The sequence below is a fragment of the Crassostrea angulata genome, chromosome 6 (assembly GCF_025612915.1).
Source record: "Crassostrea angulata isolate pt1a10 chromosome 6, ASM2561291v2, whole genome shotgun sequence".
NCBI lineage: Eukaryota > Metazoa > Mollusca > Bivalvia > Ostreida > Ostreidae > Magallana > Magallana angulata.
This window is the reverse complement of record NC_069116.1, coordinates 59,265,096-59,280,654: the sequence shown is the minus strand read 5'-3', so window position 1 is coordinate 59,280,654 and position 15,559 is coordinate 59,265,096. Positions and strand designations below refer to the sequence as shown.

General features: G+C 35.5%; 1 protein-coding gene across 2 annotated transcripts; it reads left to right on the top strand.

The window, feature by feature from the left end:
* The first annotated feature begins 1,401 nt into the window (after positions 1-1,401).
* On the top strand, positions 1,402-12,417 carry LOC128190659 (transmembrane protein 272-like). Of its 2 annotated transcripts, none has more exons than XM_052862776.1 (5): positions 1,402-1,561; positions 9,794-9,907; positions 10,181-10,240; positions 10,392-10,610; positions 11,743-12,417. In XM_052862776.1, exons 1-5 carry the CDS (start codon positions 1,537-1,539, stop codon positions 11,934-11,936), a joined length of 612 nt encoding a protein of 203 aa, XP_052718736.1. In that variant the 5' UTR covers positions 1,402-1,536; the 3' UTR covers positions 11,937-12,417. The 2 variants fall into 2 exon arrangements, with proteins under 2 accessions (XP_052718736.1, XP_052718735.1); XM_052862775.1 differs by lacking the exon at positions 1,402-1,561 and adding an exon at positions 7,790-7,899.
* Positions 12,418-15,559: the final 3,142 nt, after the last annotated feature.

Below are 15,559 nucleotides of genomic sequence, written 5' to 3'. Positions count from 1 at the left end.
AAGATGGCCACCTTAGTTACCACTTTGTAACAAACACGAAATATATTTATATAGTGATATTTTATTCATACTTTAAGTTATAATGAATCTTAACATGTATATTCCGCTTGAAATTAACAAATTATGTCAATATAATAAGTCTTTAGTTGAATATTTACAACTTCAAATCAGAGACCTAGCGGCTAACCTAGCCGTCCGTTCAATAGTATACAATTATTTAATGCTTGAGCAGTCAATAGACCAGAATATTTTTCCCGAGGTGCAGGGAACAGCTCAGTATGATCTATTGCCCGAGGCCAACGGCCGAGGGCAATAGATCATACTGAGCTGTTCCCTGCACCAAGGGAAAAAATTCTGGTCTATTGACTGTTCAAGCATTAAATAATTGTTTTATTACCTAATTCCTTTTTTAGTTTTCGGGGTTTATAATTTGCATATTGCAGATGGTTTTCGTACCATTATGCAATATACTCAGATTTTTTAAATCTTTTACATGCACAAAATATGTTGCATGTCTCAATTTAATATTAGTTTAAACAAAGAAGGGACAGTCTTCAAGGAATTAGATTTTAAATAGTCTTTTACCTTATATAAATCTTTTAAACTGCTGATTATTTGACACTCCATTTTGATAACATTGAATTTGGTTTCACCAAGTACTAATAACAGCGTGTATGTAAAGGAATACACATTCCCCGAGAACTATCGAAAGGATGTAACATTAACATATCCGCGTTCTGAAATACGTTGCCGGTCCAATAGATCGCAGTCTATTGACTGGCAGTTCAAAATAGACGCAAATATTTAATTTGTAATAAAACAACAAAATCCCTTTGATTAGGTAATAAATCTAGATATATACGACCTAGCGGCTAGGCTAGCTGACCGTTCAATAGACCTATAGATATATACGACCTAGCGGCTAGGCTAGCAGCTACGATCTTGAACGCAGCCCAGGTTATTATAACCATCTGTTTATTTAGTTAACAGATTTTGAGCCAATGAACAAATCATTTACAGTCCGATCCGCTTCAATTATTTCTTTTTCCCACAAGAACGCTTTTCCCTACTGTGTCCAATTGATGAAGAGAAGTAATACACATATTTTTTGAAATGTACGTCCTCTCTTAAAACCTTATACGATCTTTATATTATTTTTTAGATTGATTTTGATATATCTTAATTAGTAACTGACATAAAATTTCATGAAAATCACTATTGTAGATGTAAATTGGGTGATCTGGGTCCGCCGTCCTAATTGTCAATATATCTTAAATATTTGATAAACTTATCATATCACGAGAAGAACAGGAACTGTTCTTAGCGAATTACTGTCCCACCTTTCTACCAGGAAAGACAACAGGCCGAATTTAAAGTTCTTACGTCCAAAATATATCGATCCTCTAATTGTATACACGAACTGTTTGCTGTGTATGCCATTCAAAATTTAAGCCGTATTAGGTAGGGAAAAAGAATTACTTACATATTTCACGAACAACGAACCCGCCTGGAAAAGGAACACAACACTGGATCGCTATGCAGAGGGTACCCCAATTCTCGGGTGAGTCTATCTAACTCATTCTCATCATGTTGTTCTCTCTCTCTCTCTCTCTCTCTCTCTCTCTCTCTCTCTCTCTCTCTCTCTCTCTCTCTCTCTCTCTCTCTCTCTCTCTCTCTCTCTCTCTCCCCCATGTCATGATATTAGTTATATTTATTGAAATCTATCTAATATGTAATTAAAAAGTACCACTCTTTTGATAGCTCATTTTAGACTAGAGATGTCCATAGCCTGTTCAGTATTTCAATACAGTATGTGAGTGTGATTTCCTTGTTAAATTTTACCGTGATAAGTAATGCATGCGTCTTGTCAGGTATTAAATACCCACGTACCTTACACTGGGAAGTAAGCCTTTAGGCACAAGGCCAGAAAAAGGTCACCATTCTTTATAATTTAAAAATGTACATTGAATGTATATATTATAGGAATTAATTAAAAAAAAAACAAATCGCGGTAACCATTTGAAAAGAGAAGAGGAAAGAAGGTATCTAAATTAAGTAATTATGTGAGCGTGGACCAGGGGCATGAAGGGAAATCTAACAACAATCTAACAAGCTAAATCTCAGCAAACTAATATGTATATATACACTATATAACTTTAAAATTGATTTGTAAGTCATGTACATGTATGATGAAAGTTCTCTGATTTGACATCAATACAATGATGAACAGTTTATGAACAGTGATCTATCGGGAGAACGGAAGTAAAATTCTCCGATTAAATGTCATCATAAGTAAACCCCCAAGAGTCTTAAAATAATTATAAGATTTCAGATTGTTCTTATAAATAGCATTTTGTCAAAGCGTAAACATAAAGAGTTACATATCAACACGGCCAAGAGTTACTATGGTTAACGGAAGAATACAACAGATTACCCCTGTCGCATCACCTAATTAATTAAATCAAACCAGATCAGCATTATAACTGTATCAATGACTTTGAGGTCATGTCATGTTCCTCATCGGCCTGAGGTTGTTGACATGAAGAACAGGGCCACATATCAAATCAGCATGTGTCGACTTACAATAATTATAAAGTAAACTATATATAAGTGTTACGATGACCTAACTGTTGATCAATGTGTAAACCAACATAAATATGGATAAAAGTACATCATATTCATATAGAATCACCATTAAAAAACTTTTAAAAGTAAACTTTCAAATTGTACAATATTTGACTATGAAATGTATTTAAAGTTCCTTAAGGTGAAAAATGTAAAAGCCCCAATAAGTTTCGAACTCATAACCTGCTGATAAGTACATGTAGCTGTCTCCCAAACCTATTGCACTACCCTGTTATAGATCAAAACCGTAAATGCCTTTGGTATAATATCATTCCTAAAAGTATGTACTGTATACCGGCTTTGTTTATATATAAATATTCCTACGCCTACGGGCATGTACTGTATCCTAGTATATTTACATTTTCCAGTGTCTTTGCCTGTGATATCACTACGTATCGATTTTGTACTTTATAACCCATAATACAAATGACGCCAAATCGAGGCCCCAGCGGGGTTTGCTTATTAATATTTAAATATGTAATCGTACGATGGCTTAAAATTATATAAATATAAGTAATAAGGAATCATTCTTTGATTATTATGAGATGATAATAATCAAATCTATCATAAAGCCCTTCGGGCTTTATTGGATTTGATCACACCCCGACCGAAGTTATCACCTCATAATACTAAAAGAATGATTCCTTATTCCTTATATCAATCAGGAGAGCAACAAATTTAATTCCTTCACTCTTGCTTATCCCAGTTAATGATCCCTAGGATGCAAGGCTTTTATCTCAAATTCAACTGTTCTTTTCTCTTTCTCTTGCTCGTTGGAGTTGTTAAATGAAGGTCTTTTTGTAGCACTTGCCCTTAAGGAGGTTGGCAAGTGAAATAATAGTAATGTCAATCATCCAAAAAGCACTTGGATATAAGGACGGGGACCTAAAATATTCGTTTATTTTATTTGTGACCCATGTCACATGCCATTTTTTTTGGAAATATTGGGCCCCAAACAGAAATGATAATTTTTCTGAAATTATTGCTAAAATTTGACATGGAAATTGATAATTTGAAGAAATAAAACAAATATTTATAATTTGAACAATCATTTAGCTATGATTTTAATACAGTATGAAGTTGATCACATGTAGTGACTATAAAAGTAAAATCTAAGTCAAAGTTTAAAAATTCTTGCTTTACTGGTGGCTTCAAAAGCTAATACATAATGAACAAAACAACAGATGTCGCAAAATTTTGGAGTAATCAAATTATAACGCAAATAAAAAAAATTCTAGTAATGTCATCTTTCTAAAACTTTGCATACATTTAAAAAAAATATAGTAATGTAATCTTTCTAAAACTTTGCATTATATAGATAGTGCCTGTTTGGGAGGGTAACAGTTGAAATTGACACCCCAAGAAAACCATTGTCAACCGACGCGAAGCGGAGGTTTGACAATGGTTTTCGAGGGGTGTCAATTTCAACTGTTATCCTCCCAATAAGGCACTATTTATTTTATTATATGAATGTCTTAATTTTAGAGAAATTTTTACTGCTGTTATATAGAAATGACGTGAATTCTACGGCGAACTATTACCGCATAATTTACGCGCATGTAACAATACGTTGTGTTACCCGTTGCCAAGTGTGGTGCTAACGCCGAGGGTAATAGAACGGATTATCATCTGAGTATAAACCAATCAGATTTCAGTATTTAACATGAACGTATAATTAACATTATAAGCTAAATATGCCAAATATATCGATAGAAACATAAAAATATTGTTTAAAAATGTTTTCTAAAACATCATGAATATATCGTAATACATCAACTATCTAGAAGTTTTGTCTGCGCTGAAAATTAGGAAGCTTAAGTAACCGTACACTAAAACTATAGTCTGTCCCAAGATATTTATGCAGCACATTTGGACGATTTTTAAAAAAAATACACACACCTTTGAAAGAAGTGCAATTGTAATAGTTGTAAGGGATAATTTCCAAGATAATTTCATTGACACATTATCAACTGTCACTCAGAAAAATTCACAGGAACGAAAACAGATTCCTTACGGAGATTTATAATGGGGAATGTTTACATCTTTACTCCATTCGGAATACACTCGGAATACATCGCGCAATTTTTCTACGTTATCATCCGGGCTTGCTGCAATACAAAATCTCCGTAGACATCACATTTTTTTGCATTGTATTGAAACCTGATAAGCTAACAGGGGCGTTTCGACTGAGAAATCTTGGAAATTTTTTATACTTTTAAATGAACATCGTTTGAACCCTGAGGTATTTATAAATATCAAGCAATTAAGCAAAATGTGAATCCAAGATATCTTGGGACAGACTATAGTGAGTTTTGTTTTTCTGAAAATTGTTCATTTTCTTAATAAAAACCTTCCGCCACAAAATATAGTCCCTTACTACACTTTGTAAAAATGTATTTTTTAAAACAATTTTATTCCATAAAGTTTATTTGGCATTGTAAAGTAAAAATATACTACTAGAATTGATATATGATGCAGAATTTTCAGACTAGAGGTGACCGAAAATGGCTACCCAAAACCTAAGGAGCGATTTAACCTCTTTATGTTATCGATCAGCGTTTTGTAATGACGATACCTTTGTCCTCTTGATGGCGACTGTTCAGCAGGTGTTCAGTTGGTCCTGTCTTGTATATATACTGATGTGTTTGAGACAGCAGCGCAAGGTCGTCCTCAAAGTAAGCCCCAGCGGAACCCCCCTTGGATAACTGCAGAACTGTACCTCAACGGGAAATTCGGACCCGTTTTCTGTTTTCTTTCGTTTTACCCAATCGATCAAATGCAGGGCAATCGAAGTTGAAAAGAACTGCAGATATCAAACATCCTTGTCTTTATACCGATACTGTTGGTATAAGTATTTCTATGGGTATGTACTGTGTAGTGATAATGTTGGTTTAAGTATTTCTATGGGTAAGAACTTTGTACCGATACTGTTTGTATAAGTATTTCTATGGGTATGTGCTGTGTACCGGTTCTGTAAGCATTTCTATTGGTACGTACTGTGTACCGAAATGTTGGTATGTGTATTTCTTTGGGTATGTACTGTTGACTGATATTGTCGGTATAAGTATTTCTATGGGTTTGTACTGTGTACCGATACTGTTGGTATAATTTTTTCTATGGGTATGTTTTGTGTACCGATACTGTTGGTATAAGTGTTTCTATGGGTATGTACTGTGTACCGGTACTGTTGGTATAAGTGTTTCTATGGGTATGTACTGTGTACCGGTACTGTTGGTATAAGTGTTTCTATGGGTATGTTCTGTGTACCGATTCTGTTGTTATAAGTGTTTCTATGGGTATGTACTGTGTACCGGTACTGTTGGTATAAGTATTTCTATGGGTATGTACTGTGTACCGGTACTGTTGGTATAAGTATTTTTATGGGTATGTACTGTGTAACGATACTGTTGGTATAAGTATTTCTATGGGTATGTCCTGTGTAACGATACTGTTGGTATAAGTATTCTTGCTTGTGTGTACTCTGTACCGATACTGTTATTATAAGTTGTCCTAAGGGTATTAAGTCCTCTTGATGGCGACTGTTCAGCAGGTGTTCAGTTGGTCCTGTCTTGTATATATACTGATGTGTTTGAGACAGCAGCGCAAGGTCGTCCTCAAAGTAAGCCCCAGCGGAACCCCCCTTGGATAACTGCAGAACTGTACCTCAACGGGAAATTCGGACCCGTTTTCTGTTTTCTTTCGTTTTACCCAATCGATCAAATGCAGGGCAATCGAAGTTGAAAAGAACTGCAGATATCAAACATCCTTGTCTTTATACCGATACTGTTGGTATAAGTATTTCTATGGGTATGTACTGTGTAGTGATAATGTTGGTTTAAGTATTTCTATGGGTAAGAACTTTGTACCGATACTGTTTGTATAAGTATTTCTATGGGTATGTGCTGTGTACCGGTTCTGTAAGCATTTCTATTGGTACGTACTGTGTACCGAAATGTTGGTATGTGTATTTCTTTGGGTATGTACTGTTGACTGATATTGTCGGTATAAGTATTTCTATGGGTTTGTACTGTGTACCGATACTGTTGGTATAAGTTTTTCTATGGGTATGTTTTGTGTACCGATACTGTTGGTATAAGTGTTTCTATGGGTATGTACTGTGTACCGGTACTGTTGGTATAAGTGTTTCTATGGGTATGTACTGTGTACCGATACTGTTGGTATAAGTGTTTCTATGGGTATGTACTGTGTACCGGTACTGTTGGTATAAGTGTTTCTATGGGTATGTTCTGTGTACCGATTCTGTTGGTATAAGTGTTTCTATGGGTATGTACTGTGTACCGGTACTGTTGGTATAAGTATTTCTATGGGTAGGTACTGTGTACCGGTACTGTTGGTATAAGTATTTTTATGGGTATGTACTGTGTAACGATACTGTTGGTATAAGTATTTCTATGGGTATGTCCTGTGTAACGATACTGTTGGTATAAGTATTCTTGCTAGTGTGTACTCTGTACCGATACTGTTATTATAAGTTGTCCTAAGGGTATTAATTCTCTGTACAACGTTTAGCGTTCTGGGCTGAGTTTTACAAAAGAACTTACGACTTACGACCATATTAATGAATGTTAATTAATCACAAACTAATCAATGTTTTATTCTCATGGCTGTAAATAATGATTATGGATATTGGAATGGTTGTATATAATTGGTTTTGTTTAAGTTTTATTCATTAAAGATTATTCCATGAGACTGAAAATATTTACGACTTTGTCGCAAGTTCTTTTGTAAAACACAGCCCTGGACTGTCTCATTTTCTGTATACATGTATAATATTGTTGTTGAAAAGTTATTTAACGCCATGTTGCATATGTTGTCGGTTGCAAATACAAAGTGAATAAAATCTCTACATGGTATGAAATTGTAATAATTTCAATGATACATTGAATCAAACCTTAATACATATTTACTCATTTCTATTTATAAATTGGATAACCCGGATATGACCGTGGTCCGGTACGATACAACAACACGGTACATGTTTTTTAATTTTCCTTACAAATTTTAAAAATAAATACACCATAGGAAACTCACATGTAAAACCCGACATAACTTTTTCCATCATAATTTACGCGTGATCGTGGAGAGAACACACGTACGGGTCTAAGTTAGCAGACGACTTCGATCATATTTCAAGGCCCTATCCATGTAAACAAGAACAGTTCTATTCTTCACGAGTAACAGCGGAACAGCAAACCCTGGCCGGGATTAAACAAGCTCTGTGAACAGTCATGTCGGAGGAAAAACAAATTCTAGGTATGTAGAGCTGGCCATTTAGTGAGCGTAGATGTTCATTTGTAAAACAAAGGCTGAACTCCTTATATACAACAGTATTGATATATATCAATACTGTTGTATACAAGTAGTTATTGGGTTCTGCGTGCTTTGATATTCGCCGACACTTATGATTAAATGTTAGAATGGTTAATACATGTATCTAAATATGAAAAGATCAGTGTCAAAGGGTTAAATTGTTTCAAACTAACGAACTAAACCCCTTTAACAGTTTAACGCGGACCTGCATACATGTAACAAATTGATTTTTACTGTGTGTACACCACGACGAGGCAAACACAGGAATGTCAATGTAATGGAAAGAAAGGTAGATCAGTTCTATACCGTTTGGCGAAAAATTCTAATAATTATATATTTGAAGAATAACATATGTACATTTACTAGTATATATATTCTCTCTCTCTCTCTCTCTCTCTCTCTCTCTCTCTCTCTCTCTCTCCGAATATGAATTGAATCCTAGCTGTCATGGCCACTTTCTTGATGTCAACTATTTTCCCTTTTTATTGATAATTATATATTTGCACATAATAAAAGCGAAAACTACAGTTCATATGAATGTGGTACATAACGGATACACAGTATGCTATATTACCTATATATTGCATGTTCTGATTGGACGGTAAAGCAAAATTTACAGTGTGTGACAGCATACTAGTAATGGACCATTATCTGAATGATAAAATCTGACGGTACAGCAAGGATGAATCCAATAATTTTGTTTAAAATGAAGAAGGAGTGTGATCCATTGGGAATCGATTGATCTGTACATGTGTGACAGACGACAGCCACCAGACACACAGCTGGTTATTGAGCAAGCAACTACTGTTATCTGATGATTATATACCTGATCTACATGTAGGACATTTATGTTATTGACCAAAAAAGCAAAAACCTTCATCTTATTATGATATACTAATACATACATTATAAGTTACTAATCGAACAGTTCGTTCGTTCACCGGTTCGTTATATACTGGTACTTGTATGCCCGTTTTTATGCCCGTAATACATAGATTTATTTTTTCAAGGCTACACGCCACCTGATTACTTTCATGTGACTCGCTCGCCGTTAAAGATGAGAAAATTTAAAAAGAACAAAAAAAAAACAACCCCCAAAACCCTGAAAAAACCTAAAGCAAAATAAAGAGAAAACAGACAAAAGAATGATGAATATTTAAAGAATTGTTTAAAAAGTCTTTACATCAGAGTTCAAACAACAACTTTTTTGTTTTTTTAACCAGCGACACTTTACACGTTTTTGATCAGTAGAAGTCTTGTCTCTTGTTCTACTTCGTTTATAGTATATGACCTTGATATCCTTGAAACAACGGGTCGTTATATATGGTATATACACATGTATATAGTATGTAGTAGTCGTGTGTTTTCTGTAGGAGGGGATCTCAACATCTCAAGATCTGTTATTCTAGCATAGAGTACATGTACAAGTAGATAAGTAGTAAACTTGTCACAGCCCATCGTTGGTTTTTCAGTAGAATCTGAAAGCATTATCCACGTGAAGTTCCTGTCATACACATATTCACATCTTCGTAAGTTGCTAACAGTCTTAACCCGAATGCATGTGCTAATATTGGATTATTTAGTAAATAGGTACAGTTACAATAAGATATACTACAGTAGTTGATTACCTTCATCAAAATATACAGATAAATACATTTTGGTACATGTTGCACCATCTCTCTCAGGCTTGGATATCAAGACTCTTTTTACAATGGTTGAAAAGTCTTTAGTTTCACACGCGTTTGTCATGTACAGCAAACGGCTCAACTTAAACTGATGTTTTGCTCATTTTTAAAGCAAAGACAAGGAATAATGCAATAGTTGATTGTTTTTCCAGATGAGCCACCCCCGTCCTACGAGTCCCTGTACGGTAAAATCAAACGGGCCAAGGTCGAGTCGGACAACAATGTGGGCTTCTTCAGAACTGTGGCTGGACTGCTGTTTGCTTCAGGTAACAAATGATTCTCACAAATTCACGTCAGATGAACATACTTGAGTGTAGAATTTCATATGATAATGATGATAGGTTTGTTAACAGATGTAAATTGTTGCGACTGGTGATACTAGTAACTTAAAACACTTTTTTTGAATAGGTATAATGTTGCAACTGATAACAAAATTATTTTAGGTTGAGATCTTTTGGGGAAAACATTTTATAACAAAATGTCTGTAGTGTCTGTTCGTACGTTACATGTAGACGGTGAAATTACCCTGTCTCTTTCAGTGGGCTGTACCATCTGTCTTGTGATGGTTTTGGCCATCCCGGTAGCTAACATTGTCATTGGTGAGTACTAAAAAAAGGTCATTAGAATTCAGAACCAAGAAAACTATCTTATTAAACCAACTTGGAGCTTATTTTTCAAATTTCTATAAACCTATTATAGGCAATACATATTTTATTGAAAAAGCCTGTGGAACATATGAAATCGTTACAGGTGCCCTTTACCGAGACAAGTGTCCCTTGGAGCGGTTCATCCCGATCTATCTGATTGTGTCCGGGGCCGTGGGAATCGTCTACAATGTGTTCGGGATCCTCCGTAAGCTTGCCAAGAGCAGGAACGGGGAGGGGGAGGAGGAGGAGGACCGCCCGGGGGTCTTCACCAGCATCTGTAACTGCCTGTTTGGCTGCTTCCTGTTCGCCTGGTTCATCGCAGGTAAAAAAAAAATCTAACGTCAGGAACACCGTCCCTGTGGTTATTTCATCCAGTAAGTCCCGATGACAAGGAAGGACAACTCTAGCTACTGTAGCGTTAGATTTCATTGGTCAATGTAATCTCAGCGAGATTAATCGAGAATGGAAAATTTTGACGGACCTCTTTCAAAATTTTTCAGTCTCGACGAATCTCGCTTAGATTAAGGTTAATAATAATGTTAGGGAAATCTACATGTCATGCATTATATGACGTCAGAGATTTCATAGGTTACTAATAATCAATTGGTGTTACATGACTTGACTTCAGATTTCATAGTTTTTTTCTAAAGGAAATAATATCGTGTGACGTCATATAGTTCAAAGAACTAATATAGTGTTTTTTTTACAGGTGAATCAATTATAAATTATTTGACAATCCACTGGTAAAGATAATTCAAAATTTTCTACAGATAAAAGTACCCTAAAAGGTCCTCTTAGTGTTATACTATTAGTAACTGACATCTCAAAGTGCCTACAAGTTTTAAAAAACACTTATATCACGTATTTACATTTAATTAGTTTGGTTTTTTTTTCTGAAAAAAACTCGTACATGCAAGTCAGACATAAACAAAGCAGTCTTGCAAAGTTTATAGGTATGGCCAGATTGCATCTTACCTGATGACTAAATTGCTTTATTCATAGAGGTCACACGCACTCGGAGCATAGTTTCCCCAATTCATTTTTTTTGTTGGGTGGAAATGATAAATCTGGGGATGTCAAACACACTTATTTTTCCTGCTTAGAGCCATTTTAACAAGATCTTGGACTTTCGTTGGACATCACTATTTTTGCACCGAAACAAGTTTAAAATGACGCTGGTTTAGTGAAACATGCATATATTGCGAAGTCTTAGCACAAGCCAGACAAATCTTGTTGGTTTCAAAGAGCCATGGCTGAGTGGCCAGCAATGAAATAGACAGGCCTACCTCACATTGCTGTTTGACACAACTGCCCAAAGTCCAAGCTCTTGTTAAAATGGTTCTATACAGAGTAACACTTAGGTATATAAAGTTAAAAGTAGGTTGTTTAACAGTTAGATTATTCTTTGATCAGTGTACGTGAGTACCTAATCCTGATGGTTGTTCATTACACAGGTAACGTTTGGATCTACAGTAACTACGATGACTGGTCCAAGGATCCAAGTCACGTGGACAAGTACTGCCACCCCACGTGTTACCTGTACGCGTTCTGGACAACGACCGCCGTCTACATCATGACCGGTGCCACCATTGTACTGGGGTGCTGCTCCGCCTGTATTGCTGCCTGCTGCAGCTGTTTCCAGGACTAAAGGACGAAAGAAAGGGAGAGATGTTTTTACCGAGACATATCGCGAAGATCGCCGCGGGTTTTTACATACAAGTAATGTTTTCATTGACAAGAATGCTAAATGATGCTGCATTGTCTGAACTAAATGACAAGAAACAGAGAGACAGAAGAATTGTTGAAGACTCTACATGTTGAAATGTTGACGTGTCGATGGTTACTTATGTGGAATGATTTGATTTGCGCTCAGTCGTCTATGTTTGTTTGTTTTTTAATGATTATCATAATATTTAATCCCTATCAGTTACTTTTTTCTTTGATATATTACAGTCTATGAGAGTGTCACGGAAGTAATATTTATATATACCTGTATATCTAATGAAGAACTACGTGATCCGGTGTTTTACTGGCAAGGTTCCATAAACCTTTCCATCTTGTTTACACTGTACATGTCTTGTTGTATTGTGTCATTGTATAAAGTATTGAAATTAAATTATTTATCTAAGCATTGGTTGTTTCTGGAAATGGTATAACATAAACCATAGTCAGCTTCAAAAGGGGAAAACAACCAAAAGGGATAGACAACCACAAGTAAGACAGCAAGAGTCAAAGACAACAAAAGGAATAGACAACCACAAGTAAGACAGCAAGAGTCAAAGACAACAAAAGGAATAGACAACCACAAGTAAGACAACAAAAGGAATAGACAACCACAAGTAAGACAGCAAGAGTCAATGACAACAAAAGGAATAGACAACCACAAGTAAGACAGCAAGAGTCAAAGACAACAAAAGGGATAGACAACCACAAGTAAGACAGCAAGAGTCAAAGACAACAAAAGCTTAGAAACAACAGAGTTATAGACAAGGGAGGCAACTACGTGTTCGGAGAAAACAACTGTGATCGACAACAAAAGTAGGAACAAAAGGCCCATGGGCCACATCGCTCACATGAGGAACAATAGGTATGATAAATCAGCTTCATAGGGTCATAATACAGACTATCTGGACAATGTACAAAAATACATGTAGATCTTGTATAAATAAAATCCATTTCCCCCCTGGAAATTCTTATGTTTATAATCATTAGTCCCTTTTCTAACAGGATGATTTTATAATCATATCACATGTTTAGTATTGCCATTCTCAAAAAGATCATAAACAATTGTTTATATATGTGATATAAACCTACATCAAACTCTGAACCTTCTTGAAAGGCCGAAGAACTGTCGTGAGGCCAAAGTCTTAACAACTATAAAGAATCATCTGGCTGATTTGTTTCTGAGAAGAAGATTTTAAAAGATTTACTCTACATATTCCTATGTTAAACTTTGACCCCCCCTCCATAGTGACCCCACCCTACCCCCGGGGATCATGATTTTCACAACTTTGAATCTACACTACCTGAGGATGCTTCCACACAAGTTTCAGTTTTCCTGGCTTAATGGTTCTTGAGGAGAAGATTTTTAAAGATTAACTCTATATATTCCTTTGTTAAATTTTGATCCCCCCCCCTATTGTGGTCCCACCCTACCCCCTGGGATCATGATTTTCACAACTTTGAATCAACACTACCTGAGGATGCTTCCAAACAAGTTTCAGCTTTCTTGGCTGATTAGTTTTTGAGAAGAAGATTTTTAAAGATTTACTCTATATATTCCAATGTAAAACTTCGACACCCCATTGTGCCCCCCCCCCCCTACCCCCGGGGGTCATGATTTTCACAACTTTGAATCTACACTACCTGAGGATGCTTCCACACAAGTTTCAGCTTTCCTGGCTGATTAGTTTTTGAAAAGAAGATTTTTAAAGATTTACACTTTATATTCCAATGTAAAACTTCGAACCTCCCATTGTGGTCACACCCTACTCCTGGGGATCATGATTTTCAAAACTTTGAATTTACACTACCTGAGGATACTTCCACACAAGTTTCAGCTTTCCTGGCTGATTAATTTTTGAGAAGAAGATTTTTAAAGATTTACTCTATATATTCCTATGTTAAACCTCGACCCCCCATTGTGGCCCCACCCTACTCCGAGGGGTCATGATTTTCACAACTTTGAATCTACACTCCCTGAGGATTCTTCCACACAAGTTTCAGCTTTCCTGGCTTAATGGTTCTTGAGAAGAAGATTTTTGAAATTTTCTCAAAATTTTTCATTAATTTTAATTATCTCCCCTTGAAAAGGGTTTGGCCTTAATTGTCCAAACTTCAAATGCCCTTTGCCTAAGGATGATTTGTGCTATGTTTGGTTGAAATTGGCCCAGTAGTTTTTGAGAAGATGTTGAAAATGTGAAAAGTTTATGGACAGTCGGACGGACGGACGGACGACAGACAAAATGTGATCAAAAAAGCTCCCTTGAGCTTTCAGCTCAGGTGAGCTAAAAACCAAATATGTTATAAGCCAACAATGTGTTATAGACAACTAACGTATTGTCAATACAAAATATGAGAGAAACTACGTGCTTAAGATTGTGAAAGTGTAAAAGACAAAGACTGGCAATCAAGTGTTACAGAAAACTTAGAGAGGTTACAATTCAGCCAAGTGTTAATGTATTATGAAAACCAAAGTATTAAGACATCTAAGGGTTAAATTCAACTAATTATAAACAACAAAGTGAAAGCGATAACAAATGAAGACAACTAATTGTGAGAGTCCAGTAAGAGTAAAATTTGTGTGGAACAACTTTTTGACACAACCAAGGGCTATATAGACAACAAAATAGAGAAACACAAAAGTGCAAGAGATAACTAGTGTGAGAAATAACTAATTGTGAGAGTGTGTGTAAAAGACAACCGTTGGTTATAGAAACCAAAGTATTAGAGAAACAATCAATGGTTACAGACAACCATTAAAAAGGACAGAAATCTAGTTGTAAGAAACAATTGAAACGAATGTAAACGAGAAAACCAAGTATGAGAGACAATCAAGTGTGAAAGACAAGCGGTTGCTAAAGAAAACCGAATGAGGAATAAAACAAAAGGTTAAAGAGACACCAAATAATATACAATTATATTATATAAATAGTGCCTGTTTGGGAGGGTAACAGTTGAAATTGACACCCCGAGAAAACCATTGTCAACCGACGCGAAGCGGAGGTTGACAATGGTTTTCGAGGGGTGTCAATTTCAACTGTTATCCTCCCAAACAGGCACTATTTATTTTGTTATACTGAATGTCTTTTATAAAATTTTTAAGAAAATTTTACTGCTTTTATATAGGAATAACGTGAATTCTACAGCGAACCGTACGCGCATAATTTTCGCGCATGTAACATTTTTTAATGTTACCCGTTGCCAAGTGCGTTGCTAACGCTGAGGGTAATAGTAAATATTATTAACTGCGTCTTAACCAATCAGATTTCAGTATTTAACATGAAAGTATAACAAATATAATTATATGTATTACTTAATTCATTTTTTAGTTTTCAGGGTTTACAATTTGCATATTGCAGATGGTGTTCGTGCCATTATGATTATGCTATATACTCAGATTTTTTTTTTCATCTTTTACATGCACAAAACCTGTTGCATGCATTACAACATCTCAATTTAATATTAGTTTACACAAAGAAGGGGGAGTCTTCAACCCATTAGATTTTAAATAGTCTTTTACCTTATATAAAGCTTTAAAACTGTTGATTA